The sequence below is a fragment of the Solea senegalensis genome, linkage group LG3 (assembly GCF_019176455.1).
Source record: "Solea senegalensis isolate Sse05_10M linkage group LG3, IFAPA_SoseM_1, whole genome shotgun sequence".
Lineage (NCBI taxonomy): Eukaryota > Metazoa > Chordata > Actinopteri > Pleuronectiformes > Soleidae > Solea > Solea senegalensis.
Genome location: NC_058023.1, coordinates 7,768,117 through 7,789,991, shown reverse-complemented (window position 1 = coordinate 7,789,991; position 21,875 = coordinate 7,768,117). Strand labels below are relative to the sequence as shown.

General features: G+C 41.7%; 1 protein-coding gene across 5 annotated transcripts in view; it reads left to right on the top strand.

Annotated features, from left to right (window-relative positions):
• The window catches only part of LOC122766875 (neurexin-2-like), a 563,355-nt gene that overhangs the window by 292,464 nt on the left and 249,016 nt on the right, over nucleotides 1-21,875 (top strand). For all 5 annotated transcript variants that reach the window (XM_044022084.1, XM_044022083.1, XM_044022085.1 and 2 more), the window contains 2 exons: nucleotides 12,636-12,809; nucleotides 17,065-17,184. In XM_044022084.1, coding sequence (XP_043878019.1) covers nucleotides 12,636-12,809; nucleotides 17,065-17,184 — 294 coding nt within the window. The remainder of the gene's footprint in view (nucleotides 1-12,635; nucleotides 12,810-17,064; nucleotides 17,185-21,875) is intronic.

Genomic DNA, 21,875 nt, shown 5'->3' with positions numbered 1-21,875 from the left:
TTGTTTCCACGTTTGCACTGTGTCCTTTCCAATCGAGCGGGAACGCCTCACAACTAATCCCCGAGCAGCACAAGAGACGACTCACCATCAGCTGTCAGTGTAGTTTAGGAAATGTAAACATAATCTGTTGCCTCATTGTTGTGGGAAAGCGCCGTTCTCCGAGCAATACAACAGTGTTAGCGTTCCCTCACTCAGCCCCCTCAGAGTGATTAATAGAGAACTGTGACTCCTCATAAAACACTACCGACCAACCGTGAGCTGACGGGATCCCACAGCTGCCCAACCACAGCACCATGCAGCAACAATGGCCGCATTTGCATATGTAGAATTATGGACACGCCATTGAATGATTTGTCTCTTAAATGAAACAGAAGGCAATATTTTTTGCCCCTTCAGTGCCAGATTTACACAGTGGGCTGTTCATCTGGGTTACTTTCTAAACTGGTCCTGCCTACAGGAGATGGGGTGTGAGAGGCTAGTTTAGTGTGAGTGTGAAGGACTCAACTCAGTCCTCAAATCCCTCATCTAATTGGACATGCAAACCGTGCTCTGTTCTTCTGCAGTGATTATTCCCTCGCTGAAATGTCATACACAGCTCCAGCACTACGCTACAGTGCCATAAACAAGAGCAACGTATCAGACCTACATGTGTTCAGGTGTAAAAAATTCATATGCATCTTACTGTAGATATCAGCAAAATGGAAAATATGTTTCTCACAAACTCTGTATTTGAAAGGGGGAAAAAAAAAAACCACTTCTTCTTGCTTTGTTGGTGTGATTGCCCAGAGAAAATGGGTAAAATAGGTTTTGTGTTATCTGTCTTCCTCCTCTTTCTTTTTGGACAAGCAAAAAAAAATAAAAAATTCTTCTTTGTCAGCTTAAGTATGATGAGGGAACAACACGCACTCAGTCCCAGAGAATTGCACAGAGTGGATGTAGTTTACTACAGCGCGTCTCCGGAGGAGAACACGTTGAACATGCGGCAAACAGGGAATTAAGCGCTGTCATTTCTGTTGATAACCTGCAAAACACTGTAATCGCAGCCTGTTACCACATATCAGCCCTGGAATGGGCCCCGTTCATTCCACAGTGAGGCTCAGATTAAAATGATCCTCATCTCATGCAGCAGAGCAGCTTTACAGTATGATAATGCAGAGGAATCTATTAGAAATACCACAGACGGTGGAAAAACACATTCATTCATGAGAAGAATATGATGAAACAATGTGGCATCAAACACATTTTGTGAACTTGTGGAGTTTGCACTTATTCGTTTGATATGGAAAGTGTTACACGCATTACGGCCGACAGATGTGACTCCAGCCTTAGTCGCCTACAACTACTCATCAGCTGGGTGTATCCATATACAATTCACTTGCAATAGACGACGTTATCAAACAAGAGCCGCTTTTTCCGCGCAGAACAAATCTCCTCGGACGGGTAAGAATGGAGCCGCTTACAATTCAAAATGTCACGGAGCAAATCGGTCCAAATAAGTCGTGCGACTGCATAATGATGCAACCGTACAGGAATTAGATTTGTGTCAATATTTTCAAACAACACTTCTCACGAAGCAAACTACACTTTTTTAAGAAGCAAATCAAATATTGATTCAAGCATATTGCATTTTATTGTTTGAAAATACACGTGTTCTTTGCTCTCCCTGATTTGTTCTTTGCGCCGGGGTTTTTTTGTTTGCGATTCTGACCATGGGCGGGCCTCAGGAAGCTGCCTGCTGATTGGCTGCTGAGTTTTGGAACGACAGCTCAATGGGCCGTCGGTAGTCCGTCGAGAAACTCGTTCCCCAAGCTTTCCCCGTCGTCATCCGGCAAAACAATTGTAAGAATCTAACAGTTATAAACGTTAGATACTTACAATTATATTGTTCCAACCACGACGCAAAGAACAAATCAGGGAGCGCATTTTCAAACAATGAAATACGATATTTTTTAATGATTAAATCAGTATTTTAGTTGCTTCTTAAAATGGTGTTGTTTGCTTTGTGAAAAGTGTTGTTTGACACAAACTTAATTTCAAATCCCCCCAACATGGCTGCCACTTTGCTGCAGGTAACAGTTAATAATCACTGAATATATTTAGACGTGATGAAGTGCAGACTGTCTCTACATGAAAGTGTTAACAAGCTTGTGATTATAGTTTTTTCCTCTTCTTTCTTTCTTCACTGTTGAAACGACAGGTTTTTGCCACCTGATTTGATTGTTTGTTTGTTAGTGTTTGTGGTTATTGTTTTTTTTTTTATCCGTTCTCAACTGTACAGCGACCTTGGTTATTCGTTTGCAGTGAAATAGCTTACGCTTACAACGTGTTACTTGAACATAGCATTTAGTGATTAGCAATTTTAGGCTAATACCAATCACAGACAAGACCATGGCCTTGAAAAAAATGTATCCCCTCCTGGGAAGGTAGCAGGAACAATTAGCGTGCTATTTTTGACAGGGAGCATAAAGGTATACATGCAATGTCTTCATTTCAGGAGGACACAGTATTGATACCACTTGGGGTGAACAAAGGCTAATTGTCTCCATGTGTATATGCTAATTATGCCGCGGTTTTCCAGGTAATTAGTGGCACTGCTGCAACAATCTCACTATATGTTGTTCTTTTTATTCTGCCGTATTTGTCAGTTAACTGGTTCCACTTACTCACAGTATAGAAACTTCATTCAAACTTTGAAACGCTCAGCTAAATTAGCACATTATTGCTATTCATTATTATTATGACTCGTGCGCTCAGTGACTACCTGGACTTTTGCCCTTGTCAGGCTGCAGTGAAAGCATTCTGGCGACGCAGTAGAAGAAGGACAAACATTTATTGAGTTTAGCGAGGAGTAGCATGTCTCACTGATATATTAGTGCCATTATTAAATATGGTGATGCGACATAGGGAACAGCAACAACAGTACAATAAATCTAACAAAGCATTTGTCAGGTTGAAGGGGTGCAGAGATGGGAATTATTTGGCATAACATATTCAGACAGTGTCTGTCCTTTTTCTTTTGGAGATTCTTACTAATGAGACGTACCTGTGCGGAATATAAAGCAATGACATTGAAAATGTTCCACTTTTTCAATAAGAGCAGAACAAATTGAAACACAATATGGAGAGAGAGAGAGTGAGGGAAGAGGACAGAAAGACAAACAGGTACACACAATTTAATGAGCTTTACTCTTGCTGGCAGGGAAATTGAGATTAGCCGTTCGATCACCTCAAAGCTTTTCTGTTTTTTCCCCCCTGCATCTTATTTAATATCCATGTCTGACAGACCTGGTCGCTAATCCTGCCACGATACCAAAACATCCTCCGAGCAAACCCAGGTACAACACGAGTTCCCAGCATTCCTCCCACCCCGTCCACAGCTAATCACGCTTCAAGTAATAAAACTGTAGTTTCACAAATCGACAGTACAAGCTCTCCCGGGGGAAACATAATCGCATGGCTGAAAATACAATTTTAACCTCTCCAGTTACACAAACATAAGAGGCCAGGATATGACCACTGTTTTATTCGTGTACCAAGAGTTTCTGGCACCAGGTTAATTGTCTGGAACACACATTAGAAGTTGTTGGTACTTTTCGCGAGAAATGTGCACTTTAGAAATCCCTTTGCTCCCGTCCCTGAAAATGCTTTGATGATATTGTCGAATGGTTTATGCGTTTTCTAAACGAACAATAAGCAATAACCTTTATGTTCTCCTCATAATTAGCGTCAGCCACTTTACTTGTACATGACGATATCAGCGAGGAAAGCGTAACATCGTGCATGTTACACAGAAGTGGAATTTTACAATGATTTCATTCGATAATTGCACTCTTTTCCCTGCACCGACAACAAAACAGTCCATCTGTAATGTGCTGATATTTCAGAATATGGAATAGAAACTGTTTAATTATAACAGAAACTTTCATTAATAATTCATTTCAAGTTAATGATCAATAAAGTATTGCACCCCTAAGGTGGAAGCGGTCTAATTATATCTACTGTGCTTGTAAACATCTAAATCAAATTAGTCGCAGCACACAGCATAGAGGACCATGAGTGGTTAATTTCTTGGCATGTATTCTTAGCCATATGTTGCATGCACTATGTGGGAAATTGTTAACAAAGAAACAACATTGAATTAAAAACCGGTGTTCATCGTCCACTTCTTTGTTATTATTTGTTATTACTTATTTGCTCACTTTTTTAGCCTTCTACCCTCTTTACAGAGACAAATCTCTGCCACAAATGGAGTCTCTTGCGTAATGACACGGTGGCATTGAGCGTATTAAAGGAAAAAAAACCAAAAAAAACATGATTGCATCATTCTTTTTCTTCTTCAGATTAAAGGATGAGGACGTCGACGTGGAAATGTATCTGTATGAGCTTCCTTCAGTTGTGAAAATTCAAAAAGGGTTTACGCCGCCCGTGTTTGTCCAGCGCCCGGCTTTGAAGGTGCCATTGTGAGGTCAACACTAGGTTGCATCATTCAATCATGAGCACTGTACGTGCTTGCATTTCCCCCTGTGTTCTGGGAGAACACACTCGACATTTTCACTTGGTCAAAGCAATATTCGTTCATTGTCCCCGAGGTATTTCCTGTCCTTCTATTATAGCGTGTGGAGATAAAATGTCATTACCATATTACAGGGTCTTCACTGTTGTGTAAGAAGATGTTCCTCTTCGCCAATTATTTCTTATTATCACCCTTTTCCGTCATTGCACGTCTGTTTGAAAAGCCTTAAAAATCAGCATTTTTTGGGAGGGTCGACACTATCTTTTAAGACAGGGATGTGATCATACTAAAGAACTCTGTTGTCCAACTGTGAGAATTGAAATCCTGTTCATTTCTACTTAAGCCACCATGGAAACAGCAGAGAACATAATGTACTGCTCTGCTGTGCTGTGCTGTGCTGTGCAGCGCTAATTATATATCTCTTTCTCAGAAGCATTCTTGACCTCATAATCTTTAGATGACTATACAGCGTTAGCTTTAAGGGTGCAGAGTGTGGAAGTGAGTTCCCGTCTTAATGAGCCCATCCCTGAATAAATTGAACAGGGGTTCAAATACAGCTCCTCTAACGGCAGCTACAGACACGAGCTTCCATGGAAGTGTTCAAAAAAATATGCCTTGTAGACGCAAAGAGGGTTCTCTTTCCTTGTGAGAAGAACTGTGCTAGAGGCATGTTCACCTCATTGCCGTCTGAGACCATTTTATGCATATGTATTTTCCTTCCTGAAATTTTTTTCTTAACCTTAAACCATTCTGGTAACTGCAATCCTGAAGATGGTGAACCAGGTTTGAAAGTGAAGGAGGTTTTCAGATGAATTCTAATTTGACTTGCGTATTATTGTTTTTGTTTTTAAATCACTTTGTGTCCGTACCTGTTAATCGATTGTGTTACAACATTCATTTAATTTCCTCTGAACCAGTGCTTCAGAATGCACCTGGTGCAGTATTATGATTGACTGAGAGGGCGGTGGCAATATAATGAAGATTTGTCAAAGCGGCGCCCCAAAATCATTTGCATAATAATAACTAAACAAATCACTTTCAGCGTAACTGGATTAGTGCCTCACGTCAGATGGCATAAATGTCTTGAACAGTTTTCCAGCCGCCTCTGTCAGGTCGTCTCTGTGCTGGAAGCTTTAGGAGGCTTTAATCCACACCACGCCGCCGTCTCCCTTTTATCATAATCTAAATCATAATCGTAGCATTTGGTGATGTTGATATGATCACAGATTTTATCTGGCTTATTAAATTGTGAACCTGCACCTCTCCCTCAGTATTTCAGTTTTTTTTATCAGTGATGAATCGCCTTTAGTGTCACACACTGCCAAAACAACCAACAGTAGCATCAGATTAACAGATTATAGAGATGAGTCGACCTTTTTTCAACCAATCAACTTTTTTGTTGTTGTACCTTTTCTATACATTAAGTGATAAAGGTATCATTAGTCGAGGGATAATTCATCTGGGCTTTTAGTGATAAAATGGTTGAAAGAAAAATTGATTTTAAGATTTACTTTTCCACCAACATTTCCAGGAACATTTATTACCAGGGCCTTATTTACCCCCATTCCAGCATTTACTGTTATTACTAGCAGTAAATGAGACAAGTTCCTGTGGTGGAAAAGAGGCTCTGCCATTAGACGGCATTTTAAGGCCGCAAGTTTGTAAACTGCTCATTCTCTGGCACCAAAGTCCGTACAGGAAATGTCTGTTTGGCTCGCTAAGACTCAGGAGCTGCTGGTTCCTCATGTAAATCGGAACAAATGATCTCAAACATTAAAAACCCAACATATTTTGCGTCGTCCTTTAAAGCCTGCTAACCTCCCTTCCTGATTCTTTTCTGTTTCCTTTTATATTCATATTCCTAGCGTGTCCTTCTTTACACCCTCTATGTTTCCGCTGAGTGTCGGAACTCTTTCAATAAATGATGGGATTCAGTTTGAGTGCTGCAATAGAGCAGTGTGTGAAAGCCCTCGCTGACCTGTCTTGCATTACAATTTAGTGCAGCATTACTCACAGTTTTGGCCATTTTTGTCACCCCTTCCTCTGGCTGTCTCCCTCTTCTTCTTCTTCTTCTTCCAGATTCTCACCTGGACGTGCAGCTAAGATAGAAACAGTTGTTGTCCTGTGTGTGTGTTTGAATAAGATGACGTCCACACACACACTCACGCAACACCTACACCTCATTGTGTGTTGTCTTAAATAAAGGCAACAAAACAAATAATATTAAGACATTTCAGAATCATGCACTGTGTATATATAAGCACTATCTTAAATAACCAACCACTAGGCATCATTATATTTAAACGTACAGTATATACAGATGAGGGTGGTATAGGTATGTGCAATATAGATTTTCTTATATGTTTCTTTTTTTATAGGTAATCTGTGGCACAGATCTGTGCCATGTGAGCACTTAGGGTAAGGTATTGTATAGTAATCATTTCAATTACCTCGGATTGCTAAACCTATTTATTTATCTTCTGAGTGCTCCTTCACTTTCTGACTTTTCTTATTGAAAGAAAATACTCAAAAGTAATGTAAAAAAACATGCCATATTCAGAGAGTAAAACTTGCTTTGCCCCATGTCGGCCATAAATCCTTTTTGTCCTCATAAAATGTCCTTCAGTTGCGTTATTTGACTCGTTTCAACTGACTTACATGTCATAACAAATACAGAGATTCTGTGAGGTCACGTCACTCCCAAATTCAGCTCCACTGGACAACTTCCAGCAAATTTCACCTCAACTACATCAAGTCTGAGGGCCGTGCAAATTAAACCTCTGCCATTTAACAGCTACATTGAAAAATTAGCCAAGGGGAGCATTCGCAAAGTAAGTCTGAACTGGTGACCTCTACTCCAGGTCTCTCATTGAGCGTGGAATCATCTAAAGTTAAAAAAGAAAGTGGGATTATAAAAAAAAAAAACATGTGCGACGATGCCGTGAGTTCAGTGGGTGTAAAATGAAAGGGCAGAGGCGATAGAGACAAATATCTGGAGAGTAAGAGGTTGTGACTGAGCAAAGTGAGAAAAACTGACGGGCGTTCGACAGGAAAGAGCACAGCCACGGCAAAGTGAAAGGACACTGAATATGAAGTGACATTTCGTGGAAGGCGAACGGAAGCATGAAAATGTGTAATGATGCCTGTCTGTGTCACTACACAGTTCTTCCACAAAGTCACCAGGAGTCTTTTAATGGACCCGTGGGCCTCATGACTGTTTTTTTGTCAACGCAGTCACATGATTAATTCTCTCGTTCCTGTTTTGTAGGAATAATTAATGTCTTTCTTTTCTTCCTCTTATGTCGTTACATTTCCCTGTCAGGACGGTATGGGTTATTTCCAGCTTGTTGGACTTTGATTCACAGGCTGTGACATAAATGGTTATGTTAGATATATTGTAAAGCTTAGTGTCAGTGTGGTTTATTAACTTCCCACGCAGCTGTATAAACTTGGCTGCTGCGCCCCCCTCATCAGCATAAGTGGCGACGACTGAATCACATAGTAATGTTCTTTGTGCGTCGATAAATCCTTTGCAACGTGACGGAGATGATGTGTGTGCAAATACCACTGATTTCCAGTGATAATGATGATGTTTAATGAATACCTTGAGGTCACTGTACACATTGTAGCCATAGAGATTAAAATCCACTTCCTCTCCAGTTGATTGGAGCCAATCCAAACAGCGTACACTGTACTACTGTTACTGGTGAGACTACTGGATAAGATGCGGACAAAAAAGGTTTTTAACGCTCCATATTGGCTAAATTGTTTCCTGTTCAACCTGCCTATGACGGTCGCTGCCTCTGTCGAACTGTAATTTGTTTGTACGGCGCGCAGCATATGTATGGATGTGTGTTTGCGTGTGTTTCGGTTCGTCTCATCAGCAATAATTCAGTCGCTCTCAATTAGAGTCAGCGTGAGCGCAAAGCAACTCGGGGGGAGATAGTGCTGAGTCGAGAGGAAAGCAGAGGTTCTTAATAGAGCATTTAATGAAAGTTAATGGTCAGCTTTGTGTTCTGCTGGGACTTGGCTAGAGTGTTGTTTAAAGATGAGACCAGACATTGTGCGTCTATGGCCTAGTCTCGTGATCAGACTTCTTTCAATGATGGATATAAATAATGCACATCATAGTATTGCTAGATATGGGCAAAGACTGCAATAACATCGTTCACTTGGGAGCCAATTACGGGCTAGAAAGAAATACAGGTGTTACCCTGAGTTGACATGGTGAACTGACCAAAGGCACTGACTGTATTTTAATGATCTAAGTGCATGGTCTAAAGCACCACAGCTTTACAGCCAAAGCAGTGGGGAAAAATACACAGGTGAATGGTTTAAGGGTTGTTCTTGGTCTCTTAATTATGCAAGGTTTGCTTTTCTTTTCTTTTTTTGAACATGCAATTAACAAATCGGATGTTCAGCTCCCATTACCTTTTGAAGCTCTTGTGCTTTGGCTTATTGCCATTAGAAGGCCAAGGATATAAGATGGAGCACTTAATACCATTTACACTACTTGGAATTTAAAGTGCGTCTCATGGATATTTTACCCATGTAATCATTCCCTTTAAACTGTGAGGTTAGAGGCCATCGCATGGAAACACATGCATTTTATTCGGCCTGTCGACAATAATACGTTTTTCTTAATGTCATCTAAACATATTAGACTGACTAAGATTTAGATACATACATAGTCGGATTACTCCTCCATGTAAAGGTCAACAGGAAACTGACTAATTAAACACTAGCTTACAGAGTGATACAGCATTCTTGCAAGGTCTATGGAGACCTCTACAGAGGCAAGGTCTATGGAGTCAGAGTCAGATGTACACGGTCAAGAAATCAATTTTCTCATGTATACTCGGTTGGCGGTTGACTGTCTTAGTCGGACTATGGCCTTAGCTCGATTAAACGGGCATGTTAACGTACTGACTGTTTAGCTCTTTAAAAGCTAATTATGTTCATCAGTCAGTTAGTACTCCCAGAAACACATTTTCATTTCATACCATAGAAGACAGAGTCATAAGTTAGACTTATAGATTTATCTGTAAGCCTTGAGTGTCCAGTGTAAATGTTGAGTCGCTGTGCTCAACCCGACCGTGATGTCAGAGGCTCTTCAGAGCTCTGCATCATAGCATCCCCAACTCCTCCCTTCAGCCTGGGAGAGGTCATTATGTTAACTGTGCAGATGTGGAGGTTGAGGTCTCTGGTGACGTCTAAGATTCTATAATTGGTCCCGTCTGTTGGGTTGCACTGAGCTCTTCAACAGTTCAGCTATTCATCACTGCTGGGGCAGCAGAGCCAGGACACAATTTGATACTAGGAGAAAATAATAGTGAGTTATTGTTCTGTTCTGCTCCCCCAACAGTCTCAGAAAAATCTTTAATCAAAGATCAACAACATCTTGTTGGACATTGAGATAGCAGCCATCTTCCACGTCATTGAGCACATTACACACAGCATAACAAGCCAATAAACACTGTGGGATGATTTATTTCCTGGCAAAGTTGATCACTTTGTGATAACCCAGAGCAGCAACTCGAAATCAAATATCTGAGTAAAATAAAATGACTGTGAAAACAACCTTTAATGGGAAATTACTTTATGCTTATTGTGATACTAGTTTGCCAATGTTTTTTAGAGGAACCTCCAGAGTAAGCACCAAAGTGGATGGGCTACAATTCTTCCATGGAACAATCTGTTCATGGCCCAAATCCACAAACAAGTCAAAACTTTATCCGAGGAAATATATTATTCAGATTCAAGCACTCCTCCAAATTGAACACAATGACAGCCCAGTTTTCCAAGTGGGCTTTTGCATATTTATCCATCTTCTGTCATCTTTACTTTACTGAAACAAAACAAAAATGTCTATATATATTTTTTTTTTCTTTCAACAGTACGTCTGCTACAGCCTTGCCTCCTGTCTCGTCTCTACTCTGCTGATGCAGCCAGCAAGTGGCGTCTCATACATGCTGTGGACTCAGCAGGAAATATGCTATTTGCTCTTTAGAGATTAACTCCATACCAATAATTTCATATTTGCGAAATGGTTCTTACAGCTGCGATTTCGGCACATCACTCAGTTGGACAGATAATGAATTTGTTGTATTGATTATGATGCCCGGGAGCCCCAGAACGGGAAATATGAAGTGTCAAGTGCTCATTAATTCTACAGAGAAGTTGGCAAACATCATTGACTCATTCCATTACACAAAGTCCACATATAATTGACCTTGTGGCTCATTGCTCCCTCAGAGTGCTGAAGTTATAAGTGCTTCATTTTTAAGCTGAAGGGAAAAATAACATACATTTATTTTCTGACCATAAAGGTTCTCTGATGGTTCTGTCCTTGTGGCAGGATCTCATCCCAGTTTGAAATGTTTTTGCCGGGTGTTCATTTTGTGCCTTCTGAAGATAAAGCGTAAAAAGTAGGTTTGTTGATGAGAAATGCCTAAAGCATTTCAAACTGCGTTTATACATATGCACTTACATCAAAGGCCTCTTTGTGTTTTCTCATAATTTCACTTGGCTTTTTTTTTTTTTTTTTTTGCACAACTCAACAGAAAGGACGACTGAGAGAGGAATGGAGAAGTAGAGTAAAAGTAATTGGGCTTAAAAGTGGATGAACAGTTCCTTTTATGTCGCAATGCAAAGAGACCTTATTTGTGCTTGAGCATTGAGATATTTCAAAACCCAGGCTTGCTGAGGAGAAAAGGTACAGTAAGTAGATGGAATCATTTCCAATGCTTCAGGCTTTTTGCTGTACAATCTATTCAGGTCAAGTGCAAGTCTGATATTGACTCATGTCTTCGTTAAAAAACATGTCCTTTTGTCAGGGGACATGTTGCTAACTCTGCTTGGCATTAAAATAAGGGATGGGACGATACCGCTTTTTTTGTGTCTAATACCGATACCACAAACTCAAGTATCTATCTATACTGATGTGAGTCAGACAGAGTTATTTTAGATTGTTGTTAAGCTGTTAACAACACATTTCAAAGACATAATATATAATAAAATATTATTGTGAACAACCTGATATGTCCTGGGGAAATTTCAAGAATATTATGACATTACAACTTTAAGAAATTATAGCATTTCATAATGTAAAATTTTCACAAATTCATCCTGCGGGCCAGATTGGTTCTAGCCTATTGATGTATAGGATTTTTGGATTATATCAGATTTTACATTTTTAACTGTCCGATATCTGATCCAGTGATTTGACCTAATTAAAATGTAAATGTTGTCTTTTGGTGACGGTTTATTGTTCCCTGCTGTATCTGGAGTCACATGAACATTACAGTGCGTCAGGAACACAACACCCTTTTCAGGCACTGACTTTAACGGTAGTGATTGTTTATAGAGATAATTAAAAAAAAGCAAGCACAGCGCGGTGGTACACGATCAGCAAGATACAGAATGTAGAGATGTAATTACCGCAATATGATCATAGCCATGTTCCCGTGTTGATCAGGGATGTTCTCTTTAATCAACATGAAAGTTAATTATTACTGTTAATTGTCATGCTACATGTGAGTTTGACAGTTTACTCTCCCCAAACATGACGTAGTAGGTAATAAATGTGCATGTTACGACCAGGCCTAGGGGAAAACCTGATCGCAACAGGAATGTGGAGACTTAGCTCTTCCCAACTCCCAATAAACCACCAGCAACAAGTAAAACAAACCACTTTAAAGGTTTATTACAAACAGTCTGGCTGTGAGTGGCTCAAGGAAGTCCACCGCAGCTGCGATGATCAGGCCTCTCGTACTGGAACCTACTGTGCAGGGCTAATCAGCTCCCAGGGTCCACCTGGACACACACCTGTAACCCATCTCACACTCACATGCAGGCACATACACACAAGGAAAGTGAAGAAAGACCCTGGGGTCGTAACAGTGTTTTCCTGCAGTGTGGAATCATCAAATTGGGTTAGTGCGAATGATCGACACCACAAGCTTTATTTTGACACGTTCCAGTGGTGCACGGTGTACGGAATCCACTCGTTATCTCTATCAAGCAAGAAGAGTACTGGCACCTGTGTGCTAACGCTGCCAAAAGCCAGACTTGTGTCTCTCAACTTCGAAGGTGTAAAAATGTGTCTGTGCGTGTTTTGCAGGAGAGCTGTATATCGGTGGTGTGGCGAAGAACATGTACAGCAATCTGCCCAAGCTGATTGCGTCCCGGGACGGGTACCAGGGTTGTCTGGCCTCCGTGGACCTGAATGGGAGACTCCCCGACCTGATTGCAGATGCTCTCCACAGGGTGGGTCAGGTGGAACGAGGCTGCGACGGTGAGTGTGCGCGAAGAGTTAATATCAGTTTGTTTTATTAGGAATGGAATGACTTATTTTATTTGTTGAATGCAGAATTATGAGTTGGACGTGTATGAATATTGGACCAAGAAAGCTTGCACTCATTGTTAATGTATTAATACAGTAGTTTGCAGAATACTCAGTATGCATTATGTTCACTTACAGTGCCTCATAGCTTTTGTTCATGTGTTGTTATAATCCGATGTTCTCAAACATTTACAACATGACCATCAGGGGGGTCAGCGTTGCAGCTGTAGTCTCCTTTTTGTGTACATTTAATGTCGGTTGTTTAGATGTGGATGTCATAACAAGGCCATGTCATTTACTGCCAAGTGTTTCACACACTCGTATTTACGCTGCGTTAACTGTTGCTAAAAAAGATAAACAAAATGTTCTCGTCGAGCAGTTTTATCGACACATTGGCGCAAACACAAAGGCATTGTTGACACGCCACTTTTCTTCTCCTCTGTTTGAAACAAGCCACTCTACATTTTTTTTTTTTTCAGTTTTCATTTGCGTCCATAAATCCAATCTGTTTGCCTCTATGGACTGATTACATGCAAGCCTGCCATCTGCACACTGAGCTTCCAGTAAAGAGACGACGCCACTACAGTAACTCAGTGCAGCTGCAGCTCCCCGATGTGCGCCAGTAACCACACCCAGATACTCTCCGCTGTGGACAGTGTTTACAGTCACACTCCCCCGTCGTCGGTATATCCTCTCTATTGCCGCCGTGAAATCTGCATGAGTGTGGGATCTCTCTCTCGCTCTCCTTTAGCTTTTTAGCTGGAGCATTTTCCCTGCCTGCCACACACCCCACCCTTTACCCTGTCCACGACACCACGTCTCAATGGCATACTGAGCACTGGCGAGCACAAACTTGATTTCCCCCGAGGGCCACACTGGCTGACTCGATGCGGCACCGATCAAGCCCGCCCCCCCCTTCCCCCCTTGATCCCTAATGCTAGTACTTCTGCCAGCCAGCCTTATTACCTACCTAGAGTTAGACAACACAATTACTTCACTTCAGACACAGTTTAGAACTACGTCAAGCCGTCATATTGACTCCTGCAGGCACCCATAGTGGATGCTAATATTATTTAATGAGCGGATATTCCAGTGAGCTGAGCAGTGCAATTTATCGGTGATAGAGCGGTGGCACTTTTCAGGCAAAGAATGGGATAGAATGACCCGAGGCTTCTGCAAATTTATGTATCCCCTTGTTGATATTACAGAAAGACAGCAAAAACAATCACGACTGGGTAATCTCTCTGATCAAATCCAGAACATTATTTCTGTTATCTAATTATGCTGTAATCAAATTCTGAACCAATTTACATACAACAGAGAAGATACAAAACAAATCAGCTAAATTACAATACCAAAGTCCCAAAGATGACGGTGTTTAATGTGACTTTTTTCCAAAATGCAGCGTTGCACCACACATGGAGCGCTGCCAAAGTCTTAAATGACTCGCCTCTGAGGTCATCGTCGTGGACTGGGAATACTCAGTGGTCAGAGGTGGCTGCTGGACCGGTCTCTCTAGACCTGTAAGGCCAGACCAAGGCCAGAACGCTGACCTTGTTCTTGTTGAACTCTTCTACCTTTAGCGAATCATAAGAGCAAGAAAAGGGAAAGAGGAGTGAAACAGGGAAGAGGGCCAGAGAGAGACAAAAAAAAAAAACATAGTTGCTGACTCACGGTAACTCAAGTGTGGAGGAACACAGAAACAAGAACATACAGTTTGAAATTTATATGAAGACAGTGACATTGCAGAACAATAACAGGACACACTGACTGAGGCAGATGTTTCACAGTTAAATACATTTTAAGATAAGTGGATCACAACGGCCAACATGTGCTGCAGCTGCTGCTCAACATTGTGTGCTTTTTACGACCCACTTCCGTTTTTTTTAAAAGCTGTAGTTTGTTACTTTTAAATATAAATGAACGACCGTTGTATTCAAATCGTTGCCAAACGAGAGCACTCGGGCAGCGCAGACTTCTTGCAAAAGGCTTTTTCACATACCCGCGCCTGTATTTATTATGTTTCGATCCACTGGCTCCATCTGTGTAGAACTTTACCTGCTTGTACCATCTTACATACCGTCAGTATGACACATTTTTCTATTCTTATCTTGAAGTGAAGGCCAAGGAGAAGAGGGTGGGGCTTTAAAAGTGATTTAGAAAGTTGGAGGCAGATATTTTTCAATGGGTAAATGTAAGATGGTGCCAAACCTTTAAGAGCTTTACAAACCAACAGTACCATTTAATCAATCCTTATTCAAATAGGAAGCCAGTGGAGGGAGCGCGACATGGGTTATTTTTTCCAGTCAGAAGTCGAGCGGCGACGTTCTGGACTAGCTGTAGTCGTTGGATAGATGACTGGTCTAAGCCCACGTACAGAGAATAACAATAATCCAGCTGAGATGTTAAAGAAAAGCCTAGATTAGTGTCTTTAAAACTTTGAGATAGTGAGATAGGCCATAGTTAAAGAAGCTGAATAGAGGTGTTTTCATGCCCACAGTTATTGAAAACTCAGCATTGCAGCGTTGTGGCCTATTTTTGACTGACAATAACAGATGTTTCAAATGTCACCCAGCTGATAGTTGAAGGAACAGGTGACAGCGGCTTGCTACTGTGACGTAAAACTCATTCTCTCCTCATATTGTTCAGGAGTTTTTTGTTTTTTTTTTGTGCTCCAACAAACCCAAGACACCTCATTTTCTTCTCAGGCACACTTAGAGAGGTAGTGTTTAGTGGATCAATAGTTGAAAGAAAGGGTAAGGATTACATTACGTGGTTATTAATTACGACATAGTGCATAATTAGCTCCTCGAGGGAAACCTTTAATGGGGCAACAACGGGGCTTTGACGCCGACAGAACGAGCTGATAGGAGCTTAATTCAGTTTAAGTGGACATTTTTGAGCGGAGCGAAAGCTGTTATGAATTGGTACGTTTTGATTATTTATTTTTCTATTGGGGCGGTTGAAAAGGTGGGGCTTTCTTTTTTTTAATTGGGCCATTTGTAAAAGGCACAGTGACATATTGGTTTATCTATGCAGAAACAAATTAGTCTGGCACTGAACCATGGTTCTTCGGAAATGTTTGTGCTTAATTGAGATTTTAATGAGAACCCCCCCTACACACACACACCATCACCAACAAGATAACCACCACATGTAGTTATTTTTAGACGTCTCTTGCCTTAGACTTAATCTGCGTGCTTATCTTTTATCTATTATTCAGCTCCTTTTTCCCTCCATCTAATTTTGAGAGCAGTTATTTGAAAACTTGTTTTTGTTTGTTTCTCATTTCCGTCGTCGGTGCTAGTTTCTAAGAGGATAGAGTCAGTCAAGGCAGACACTTAATAAATTATGTTTTAATATAATCTCAACTCATGTGAGATTTGCCTGCTGGGTCAATAGTATATACAGTGTGAAGGAAAGTGATTTAGACTGTAAAGAGTTTTCAAGGAAGTCTGACTCAGTACCTGTCTGAGTAAGTGGTTGGAATTCCGCGGAGAAATTACAACGGCGGAGTTTCTAATTGACAATTTAAATATCTTCAGCCATCCATGACTATGGGAGAGAGCAACAGGAGAGCGCACCCTCGTGCCTCCCCTATACAAACACACAAGCAGGCATGCGCGTTCACAGGCGCGCGCACTAAACCGCAGCTACCAACGCTGATTCCCAATGCAAATGTGCCCCCGGTCCTCTAATTACACCAGGTTTCAACCTTGAATAATGTCAGGTTTAATATGAACACAGTTCTAAGCCACATTAATCAAATCATTTTCAGTCTGTCGGCAAAAGGCTGCCGCATTTGATTTTAGTCCTTTCGACACAAGTATTGGAAATTGTGTTGATGATTTATTTTTTCACAGTTTTCACGTTAGTGAGCCGTGCTCTAAAAACACTGAATATGGGGTTTAAATCGACTGAAGTTACTTGGTGGTGTAGCAGCGCACCTTCCACATTACAGGTAAAGTGTAAATATCATGTAGAGCCTTAAAAATGACCTTCAGCTGCTGTTGCAGAGAGCAGTGGAGGGCCAGCAGCGCTGCCTGAGGCTTTTCTGTCTGTCACAGCCAAAAGAGCTATAAATACTATGCCTCGCTCCTTAACATAGACTGCTTTCTGTTCATCAATTATGATCCTGCACGTGACATTTGTTTACGCTTGGACCGAAAACGAAACTCTTGATTTGTTTTTCGCTCATTCCCCTCAGGACCCAGTACCACCTGTACGGAGGAGTCCTGCTACCATCAGGGGGTGTGTCTCCAGCAGTGGGAGGGCTTCACCTGCGACTGCACCATGACGTCCTATGGTGGCTCATTCTGCAATGACCGTAAGTGGGAAAACCTTGCTAATGGTTTACGTGTGCGACTGTGGCTGGAGTGAGTGGAGCAGGAAGAGATATTTGCCGGTGGATACGTGCGGCTGGTGCTTGTTAAGCCAAAGTTGCATGGGACACATTTCACATTACTCTAATTAGTTTTAATACAGTTAATTTAAACAAAAACAAAAGCATACTATCTCATGTACTCACACATGCACAGTTTAATCAAGCTGAGTAGGACAACTTGCAGAGTCTGAGTACACATACGGAGGAGACCTTTATGTCACAGAAAAACAATCATGTAGTTTGACCGAGGAGGACATTTTGGTGCATGCGCAGAACACCAAGTCCGACTTCAGTCTGATGAATAATCGGACTATGAATCGCATTATATAGGTATGTTAATTTGACTAAGACCTCAATCTCAATTTTGGTCAGACTAATGTGTTTATATGACATTAAGAAAACCAAATTATCTTCTTAGTCCGACTAAAATCGGACTTGCTCGTAAACACACTGATTGGTGCGACCAGCTCTTTCCCATTGTACTCGTCTACAGCTCTTTAGGAGACTGTTAAATATCCAGGCTCGCCAATTTTTAATACTCTTCTACAGTCTTAACTTGGCATTAACGCTAATAAGACGATTCCTCCGGCATTTTTGCATCCATAAATATCTCGCCCTGTGCAGCTTAAACAGCACTACAGAGCCTCACAGGTTTCAGCTCTCTTAATGATTCAACATTGAACACATTTCCCCCTTTAATTGATTAAATGTCAATATCAAAACCGCATGCTGCGCCGCATGTGAACACTTGGCCACTTGTAATATTCTCTCACTTACCTATCGGTCATAGTAACGCCTCAGATTGTACTCAGCACTGGCCTTGAGATTGGCTCCTGGGCTGGTGAGGCACTGCCAACACACACTGTGAGGAGAAACGCTGATTTGAATCCCGGTGTCCCTGCCATGTGGCCACCCGCTGTGTGGCTGGCAGCAAGGGAGAGCAGGAAGATGTGGAGCAAGAAACAAATGTACTATCGATGTACTGAAAGGCGTTGTTTTCTTCATTCGTTTTAAGTGCTTTTCTGGTTCCGGGGCCGACAATAAGTGCAAAAAGATTTGGTGAATGCTTTGTGTTGCAGCTACGACACTTACATGGCTTTGATGTTATCCAGCTGCGTTTAGAGACCTAATTTTAGCGTGAGGGAAGATGAACTCGCTCTTTCTGGAGCACGGATTAAGATTTGCCACTGTCGTTGACACAATTGTGGGTGCCGCCTTAGCACATTAGAGATATTAAAGTGTTATATTAATACACAATAAGAAAGGATTTGGTCAGACTGTGTTTAATGTTTGCAAATGTGGCACGGCTCGACTGGGTGAGATAGAGAATGTGTACAATTAGCATTCAAAACTCCACAGGATTGATTTAAACAGGGGCAAAGGCTAGGTGACAGGCTAATAGACTTGTTTGCATAAGTCCTTTTTTGCTTATTAAGTGGTCCGTGCCGAGTAAAGCCGCGTCGTCCTCGCCCTACTTTCTCCTACTTTTAAGTCAAACATTTTCTGACAGAGTTTAGCTTTGATTGTTGTGCGGAGTTGGCTGACAATGTTAGTTGTGCAGCATGTGACAGTAAGGGCCTGATTAGCAAGGTGTTTCTTCGGCTCGAGGAAGACTACAGTGAGGAGATGGCAATAATAGCTGCTCTGTCGCCGTGACAGCTTTGCTGAGATAAGCAGAAAGAGCCCCCGCTTCTTGAGAGAGGAGAGCAAATTATAAAGGGAAGGCGAGGAGAGCGGCGCGGTGCTGATTCCTACACGCCGTGGGGTTTTTTTTTTTTGCCCGGGACATCTAAGTGGTTTCACCGTGCTCGTTTCAAAGATGACAGGAGAAGAAGTGTGTGGCAGTGGGGGAGCAAAAACCGGCCTGCGCTCCGTGGAAAGACATAGGGGAATGTGCGACTGGTTTTCTGAGTGTGAAGAGCGGAGGAAAGGACCTCACCAGCAGACGTATCAAAAGAAAAGTAGACTGTAAGTGCAGTCCAAGAAAAGGAAACACTTAAGTGGAACAACTATTAGACGAAGCACTGGGCAGTTTTAGCCCTAAAAGATTTTAAAGTTCAAAGAAAATCCGACAGTACTAACACACTACTGACAGTGTATTCGGCTGCCTGTGAGAGTCCACTCTTCACTGCTCTTTGTGTCTGTTCAATGTGCAATGTTTTCTTGGTGAGAGGCTGCCATGCCACAGTGTGACACATCTGTAATATCTGAGCACATGTATATTTTACATCTGTAAAAATGAGACTGGGAAAAACACTCAACACTCGACTCAAAAAATGTTAAACAGCTACTAAATTCACATATTTTACGAAATACAAAGTGTGTCAGTCTTTTCCACAGTGTGCATGCATTTCTCGAGTTGGTTTCTCCTGCAATGTGTTTCTTTCCTTCCACGCCGTCACTTCAGGCTTTCTCGACTGGCTTCATTTCAAGTCGACTTGAAATGCCGCAAGACATTATTTCATCTCTTGTCCTTGAAGCCCTGCCGCTCGGAGTTTGAACTTTTGGCTCAGCTCTCGCCGCCTCGGCCTTTTTCTTTCTTCACTTTGCCACGCAGGCAGCTTCTCCCTCCTTGAACCTTTCGAACGCGCCGCGCGTCAGAAATTGTCAACCCTTTCGGGGAGTTTTCTTTTCTTGAACCTGCTCTCAAAACCAAGGTAGGACTTTTTCTGCGTCCGGTCATGTTTATAATTACTGAAACCAGAGTACTAGTCCCTGTGTTGTTCTTCTGTCTGCCTGTACGTCCGTGCGTCATATGAAAGCGACTGTATGTGTGCGTGAGTGCTACCAAAACAAGAGGTAGAATGTTAAAGTGAGTCATAGAAAACCAACCTGCCATGTTATCACTCAGCAGCCGCACAGCATAGTGCACACGTGCATGGATCCTGCTAGGCACAAACCAGATGTTCACATACACTTTTGGCATAATCTCCCACAAACGTTTATTTATTTCCCATACATTTGGACAGGGAGAGAGAAAATAGCAGAATTATTTTCCCAGTGTTGCTCTCACTTCAGCTTGAAGAAGACCAAATCGAGGAGGTCACAGTGTAGAGTGCAGTGGGTGAAGTGTCCATGTACGAGGGCTACGCTGTTTTATTAGAACAAAAACGTGGCTCAAGAAATGTGCAAATTCCACCAAAATAAATCACCGGAATGACTCAACATTTTTCACGAGATCAGCGCTCAAGGCTAATTTCCTCAATTTTAATTTCTGAGCTGTCTGTTTCACTGTGGGTGGAAAGGTTGTGGAAAAAATTTTATTGACGCCGCTGCAGTTGTTATTTATGAATGTAGATTCACGGTTGAACGGAGGAGACGTTGCGCTCACAGGGAGAGACGGCTCCATTGTGCAGCACTTTTTTTTTTTTTCCAGGCAGTGAGGAATTAGAACCGATAAAGTGGAGGAATTTGTCTCCATTGGATTGTCATTACCTGCTGGACCTCAGCCAGTCAAGTGTCCCTGACACATTTTTACTAAACCATTTAATCTTTGTAATTTTTTTCGTATTTCGTAAATGAAAAACAAAAACTTCAAATAAGTTGGGGTTATTGAGTCCCAGAGTTCCCTAATTGAAAAGGAGTTTGAGCCATTAGTTCCATTAGTCCTTGTCTTAATGGACTTTCAGTGCCACATTATTTTCCAAATGCTGCTGCAGAGGCTATTTTACTCTGTCAAGAATAAATACTTTCAAATTGTCCTCACTTATTCGACTGATTTATCCAATTTTTACATGCTTTATTTACTGGAATGTCTCCAAACCCAGTGTTGCCTGCGTTCCTTTTTAGAAGTCACACATTATAGTGGCCAGAGGGAAGGACAGGGGACAAAATAGAGTGTGACACGATGAAGCGCCGGTCCTGAAATTGGATTTTCCCAGGATTCTCTGCTCTGCTTGATGGTGTTTAAGAGGCCGAGGCTATATTCAGTGATGCAATGATGTGGATCTGCCTCTGTGTTTTTTTCGCTCCCCTGTATCATCAAAAATTGAGTTGTTTGTAGTTGAGCTGCGCGTTCTCTTACCTCCTTAACTCCCTGGTCAAGGCACTATTTCTGAGAGCTCCTGCACGGCCCCGCCTCTCCAAGCTATACTGCACTGTATATTGCCATCATTTATTAATGTGCATCCATCTGACACAGCAGAATAGTGTCACGCACAGAGAGTGTATACTGTAAGTGACAGCCATAGTTCACAATGATGCTTTTCCTCTCATAGAGGAAAGGAAACGCCAATCAATCGTCCCGTCTTAATTTCTTCATGCATTTGTGCAAAAATGCTTTTGAGCATCATCGCATTGAACAATTAACATGTTGATTTGGGTCATTTAAGTGAGTTCTTGACACCTATGCCAATAAAACCTGGGTGTTAGACTCAACAGTAATCTTAAATTTACCCACTGGTAAAATCCAGCTTCTTTCAACTCACAGACAACTCACCAAGGCGAAACCATTTATCTCTCGGCATCACTTTGAGATTTTAAGCCATGCTTTTATCACAACTCGCTTGGACCACTGCACTGCCCCCCTATGCTGGGCTCAGCCAGACGTCACTTGCTCGACTAATGTCGGTCCAAAGCGCCGCTGCTCGGGCTCTTAAGTGGTCCGGAAAAACGGGAGCACTTTCCTCCAGTTT